The sequence below is a fragment of the Chenopodium quinoa genome, unplaced genomic scaffold, assembly GCF_001683475.1.
Source record: "Chenopodium quinoa cultivar QQ74 unplaced genomic scaffold, ASM168347v1, whole genome shotgun sequence".
In the NCBI taxonomy this organism is placed as follows: domain Eukaryota; kingdom Viridiplantae; phylum Streptophyta; class Magnoliopsida; order Caryophyllales; family Amaranthaceae; genus Chenopodium; species Chenopodium quinoa.
In genome coordinates, this window is record NW_018742924.1 from 1309285 (window position 1) to 1315581 (window position 6297).

Here is a 6297-nt window from a genome sequence, read left to right on the forward strand (position 1 = left end):
GGCTGGTGATCTTCCTCCAAAACTCACCCGCACAATAGTTACGGGGGGGGGGGGGGGGGCTATCCTTTGGTCTTATAGTTCCGTTAATTGGCCACCCAAAAGCTTGGTTCACCCTCTTTATGTTCAAGTTGTGTTGGGTGTTCATGAGTTGGAAGGTAAGGCGGCGGGGGGATCTATTGTTGTCTCTTTGCACTTGAAGAGTGGAGAGGAATTAAAGTGTCAACCTTTTGTAGGTCGGGGCGCTTAAATCTAGCCAATTTCCTAAGCCACAACCCTCGAAAAGCATCCTAACATCGTCCCCTACCCCTAAAGCCTCGGCAACACTCTCGTCATAGAACTTTGTAGGTCGAACTCTCCTCCTACTTATTCTTATGTAGTTGTTCAAAAATGTTGGGTCATTGAACACAATTCCCATAGTGTCCACTTGTGGTGGATCAACAGGATGAGGAGGAGAGGGGTTGCGGTACCTAGCATCCGTGTTTCTAGGTCGATTTCTTCTAGACATGGTCGGTCTTAATGCAATGCAATCAAACAAACCAAGACAAAATAATCACCTTGCAACCACACAAAGAGACTAAGTCCACAAGTCGACCAACCAAAGCTCAAACAAGGCCAATGAACACCACACAATCAAGTCAAGTTCTAAGTCTCCCACCTAAAACAAGCAAATCACCAAGCAACAAAGACCACTTCAATAATGCATCTGCAACAATTCTACATCGATTTCATGCAATATTATCAAACAAACCAACACAACAATCCACCTAAACAAGCATGTTCTTCCTTCATGGAAATCAATTTTTCAACCTCACTTACAAAAAATCCAATTCTCAAAACACACCAAAATTCATTCAAACTTAATAATGCTTTTCAATTATCAACTATCAATCACTCACAGCCAATTCAAACAAAATTTCTCAAGCAATTTCATGCAAAAAATCAAGGAATTAAACACGAAATTAGTGAAAGGGAGGAACGATTATACCGAGCTTATCGTGGGTGTAAAACCCGCAAATGAACCTTTTTAACCTTCCTTTTGCTTAATTGAACTTATTCCTTCAACCAATTGTCTTGAACTTTAACTCCAAATAAAACCCACAAATTGATTTTACAAGGTTAGGGTTTGAGTATTTTGGGTGATTTTTGGGTTTGAATGTGAGAAAAGGAGTACTAGATTGTGAAAATGTTGAAATGGAGTGAAGATTTTGGAGAAAATTGTTGAATTTGGGTGAGGATTTGGGTGAGAATGGAGAATTGAGTGGGTTTTCAAGGAGGAAGTAAGAGTTTTAGAGAGAGGAGGAGTGAGAATCGTGAGATAGAGAGTGAAGGAGTGAATTTTTTTTTTTATGTTATAATCGTGCTGCTGCCAGCCATTTTTAGGGCGGCACGGACGTGCAACATGTGGCACGGACGTGCAACATGTGGCACGGACGTGCAGCCTTAGACAAAAACGTGGGTAAGGTACTGAATTATTTGGCACGGACGTGCAATATGCGACACGGACGTGCTAGGTTGCACGCACGTGCGTAATTTGGCACGGACGTGCAGCCTCAGACAAAAACTTAGGTAACATACTGACTTGTTTAGCTCGGACGTGCAGGATTTAGCACGGACGTGCTTAGCCACCTTGCACGGACGTGCTTAATTTGGCACGTCCGTGCCAATCTGGAGAAATTTATTTTAAAATTTCTGATTGCTTCTGACTGCCTCTGCACGGACGTGCTATTCTCTGCACGTCCGTGCAGACCTGCTGCTGCACGATCCTTTCCCCCTTTTTTTTTGAGAATAATAGTAATAGTAAGGCATAATAATAATAAAATTATTATCATTACCATTATTATTATTATTATTATCTACTACTTCACTTCCACAAAAACCTTTTCTTACTTTTCTTTTCATCAACACCTACAAAAGACATTGAGAGAAAAGTTAGTAATAGTAAGAGTGATGAAAATTAAATAATAGTTTGTGAGAGAAAGAGAGTTGAGAAACTCGGGTTGCCTCCCGGAAGCGCTCTTTTAACGTTACTAGCTTGACGACGTTGCGAGATCAATGAGAGTAGGGAACATCAAACTCATCAAGGTGAACAACCTTGGCTTCCTCATGCACAAAACCGTCAAAGTATGCCTTAAGCCTTTGGCCATTCACTTTGAACGGTTCACCATTGTCATTTGAGATTTATATCGCTCCATATGGAAACACCTTCTTAACGGTGAAAGGTCCACTCCATCTTGACTTAAGCTTACCTGAAAACAACTTTAATCGAGAATTGAATAGTAGGACCTTATCACCTTCCTTAAACTCCCTTTTTCTAATATGCTTGTCATGCCAAGCCTTGGTCTTTTCTTTTTAAATCCTTACACTCTCAATGCATCCATTCTTAATTCTTCCAAGGCGTGGAGGTCAAGCAACCTCTTCTCACCGGCGCTTTGAAGGTCGAAATTCAATGTTTTGATAGCCCAATGAGCCCGATGCTCAAGTTCTATTGGCAAGTGGCATGACTTCCCATAAACAATATTGTATGGTGTGGTGCCAATAGGAGTTTTGAACGCGGTGTGATAGGCCCATAGAGCATCATCAAGCTTTGTAGACCAATCTTTTCTAGACCTATCCACCGTTTTATCATGGATCATTTTTACCTCCCGGTTTGAAATTTCAGCTTGACCACTTGTTTGGGGGTGGTAAGCTAATGACACCTTATGTCTCACACCATATTTCTCAAGGATAGCTTGAAAGGAACGCTTTGCAAAGTGTGAACCTCCATCACTAATCACAGCCCGGGGAACTCCAAACCTTGGAAAAATTACTCTTTTGAAGAGCTTGACCAAAACCTTAGCATCATTAGTAGGAGATGCAACCGCTTCCACCCACTTTGATACGTAATCAATGGCCACTAGAATGAACTTGTTCCCAAAAGAGCTCGGGAAAGGCCCCATAAAATCGATGCCCCATACATAAAAAATTTCAAGTTCAAGGATGTTGTTCAAAGGCATTTCATTTCTTTTTGAAATATTACCGGTTCTTTGACACCGGTCAGAAGCTTTCACCACACCCCACACATCTTTGAACATTGTTGGCCAAAACAAATCGCATTGCAATATTTTCGCCAAGGTCTTGTTGGCACTCATATGTCCTCCACAAGGTGAGGAGCGACACATTGTGATAACATCTTCAATTTCATTATCCGGGACACACCTTCTAAAAAGGCCATCAACACCTTGTTTGAAGAGCAAGGGGTCGTCCCAAAAGTATTAGCGAACATCATGAAGAAACTTCCTTTTTTGTTGATAGGAGAGGTCGGGAGGAAGAATAGAGCAAGATAAGTAGTTTGAAATGTCCGCAAACCATGGTGCTGGTGCTTGGAGAATAGCAAATAGTTGATCATCCGGGAATGAATCGTCGATTGGAAAGTTATCAAGATCACCTACAAGGATAGGCAACCGTGAAAGATGATCGACCACCACATTTTCGGAACCCTTCTTGTCCCTAGTCTCAATGTCATAGTCTTGTAAGAGCAAGACCCACCGTAACAATCTTAGCTTTGGTTCCTTCTTAGACAAGAGGTACTTCAAGGACGCATGGTCGGTGAAGACTATGACTTTAGATCCTAACAAGTATGACCTAAATTTCTCAATTGCATGAACAATGGCTAGAAACTCCTTTTCCATGGTTGTGTAATTCCTTTGTGAATCATACAAAGTTTTGATAGTGTAGTAGATAGCATGGAGCTTATTATCCTTCCTTTGTCCAAGAACGGACCCAATGGCAAAATCCGAAGCATCACACATAAGCTCAAAAGGAAGCTCCCAATTAGGGGGTTGAATGATAGGAGCTGAAATCAATGCCTCCTTCAACCTATAAAATGCTAGCAAACAATCATTAGTAAACACAAAAGGGGCATCCTTTACCAACAATTGAGTGAGCGGCTTTGCGATTTTTGAAAAATCCTTTATGAACCGGCGGAAAAAACCCGTGTGTCCAAGAAATCTCCTTATCCCTTTCACATTTGTAGGGGGTGGGAGGCGCTCAATGACCTCAATTTTGGCACGATCTACTTCAATGCACCTACAAGAAATTACATGACCAAGAACAATTCCTTCTTCTACCATGAAATGACATTTTTCCCTATTCAAAACCAAGTTCACCTCTTGACATCTTTTCAATACTTTAATCAAATTCGAAAGGCAAATGTCAAAAGATGAACCAAAAACAGAAAATTCATCCATGAATACTTCAATTGATGATTCAAGCATATCGGAAAAAATAGACATCATACACCTTTGAAATGTGGAAGGTGCATTACAATGTCCAAATGGCATCCTTCGATAAGCAAAGGTGCCAAAAGGGCATGTGAATGTAGTCTTCTCTTGATCCTCGGGTTGGATTGGGATTTGGAAGAATCCCGAGTATCCATCCAAGAAACAATTGTGACTATGTGATGCTAGTCTTTCCAATATTTGATCGATGAAGGGGAGTGGGAAGTGGTCTTTCCGGGTGGACTTATTCAATTTTTGATAATCAATACACATCCTCCACCCGGTGACCGACCTCGTAGAAATGGTCTCACCCTTATCATTCTTGATGATGGTCATGCCTCCTTTTTTAGGCACAACTTCAACCGGGCTAACCCACTTACTATCGGAGATAGGGTAGATTAAGCCTGCTTCAAGAAGTTTTAAAACTTCTTTTTTCACAACTTCCTTCATGTTTGGATTGAGCCTTCTTTGGTGCTCAATCGAGGAAGCATGATCATCATCAAGTAAAATCTTATGCATGCGTATAGTAGGACTTATCCCCTTAATATCATCAATTTTGTACCCAATGACACCTCTATACTCCCTTAAAACAACTAGGAGTTCCCCAAGAGAGGTATCATCAAGTTTAGCATTGACAATAATGGGATAACTCTCACTATCATCAAGAAAAGCATATTTAAGTAAAGGAGGAAGGGGTTTAAGTTCAACCTTGTGAGGAGGTGTAGTCCTCTCCTCTTTTACCTCCACATTAAGCACTTCCACTTTCTTTTCGTTGTGCACTAAAGGTTGGTTGAGCAAAAGATCATACCCCATTGTTTCTTCACCTTCCTCAACTAAGCCTCCCGTTAGAATAGCTTGCAAAGGATCTCCTTCAAACAAATTCTCTTGGAACTTCTCTAAGTCCCTTTCCAATGTATCAACTCTATGAACTTCATCATACAATGTCTTTTTCAATGTTTGTGGGAATGAAATTGATATTTTCTCATCTCCAACATTTAAGGTCAATCTTCCTTGCTTCATATCAATCACAACACCCGCGGTGTTCAAAAACGGTCTTCCCAAGATTAGGGGCACCGTAGTATCTTCTTCCATTTCCATTACCAAAAAATTACATGGCAAAAATACACTTCCAACTTGAACCAGCACATCTTCAAGAATTACCAAAGGTAGCCTAACCGTGCGGTCGGCCAATTGTAAGGACATTCTTGTTGGCTTCAAGTCTCCCACTTTCAAACTCTTAGCGATAGAATAGGGCATCAAACTCACACTTGCCCCAAGATCACATAAAGCATCCATAGCCTCTAAGTCTCCAATCTTCATCGGTAATGCATAGATACCGGGGTCACCAAGCTTTTGAGGAAGCTTGTTTTGAATGATTGCACTCACCTCCTTAGGAAGGGAGATGGTTGTACTCTCTTCAAGCCTACTCTTGTTGGATAAAAGATCCTTCAAAAATTTTGCATATGTAGGCATTTGTGAAATAGCATGAAGAAAGGGGATATTCACTTGAAGTTCTCTCATGACTTCAAGAAAGTTTGAAAACTTTTCATTCAATTTCTTTTCAACAATCCTATGAGGGAATGGAATGGGAGGCTTGTATACTTTCATGGGGGCTTTTCTACCTTTTCCTCATCTCCCTCGTTCTTACTTTGTGGCTCGTTTCTCTCAACATAAACTATCTCATTTTCAAACTCACCCTCATTTCTCACCACAACTCCCTCATCTCTCTTTTGTGGCTCCTCTTCACTCATAACCAACCCTTCATAAACTCTCCCCGATCTCAAAGTAATGGCCTTATCTTGCTCCTTTGGGTTCACAACCGTTGAGCTTCGGAAGTGACCACTAGGATTGGAGGATGAACTTCCAACTTGTTGCGCAATTTGAGCCAATTGATTCTCAATTATCTTGTTGTGTGCTTGAAGTTGTTGGATGTTCGCTTGCATATCCGCATTGCTTCTTCCTTGTTGTGTAATGAAGGTCTCAAGTGCGGCTTTTAGGCTAGATTTTTGAGGAGGTGAAGGAGCGGGTTGGTTATATTGTT

The 6297-nt window shown here is 41.1% G+C and overlaps 1 protein-coding gene across 1 annotated transcript; it reads right to left on the reverse strand.

The window, feature by feature from the left end:
- Window positions 1-3251: 3251 nt before the first annotated feature.
- LOC110728330 lies at window positions 3252-5864 on the reverse strand. The gene is made up of 2 exons (XM_021907989.1): window positions 4549-5864; window positions 3252-4065 (listed from the first exon to the last, which is right to left on the reverse strand). The coding sequence occupies exons 1-2, from the start codon at window positions 5862-5864 to the stop codon at window positions 3252-3254; spliced, it is 2130 nt and encodes a 709-aa protein (XP_021763681.1).
- Between the last annotated feature and the right edge of the window lie 433 nt (window positions 5865-6297).

Excerpts from the sequence above, each read along its gene's own strand:
- LOC110728330 (XM_021907989.1), bottom strand. The coding sequence starts at position 5,864 with ATGAAAGTATACAAGCCTCCCATTCCATTCCCTCATAGGATTGTTGAA. Across the intron at positions 4,066-4,548 it reads GGTGAGACCATTTCTACGAG|GTGCATTGAAGTAGATCGTG; the intron begins GTCGGTCACCGG and ends AATTTCTTGTAG.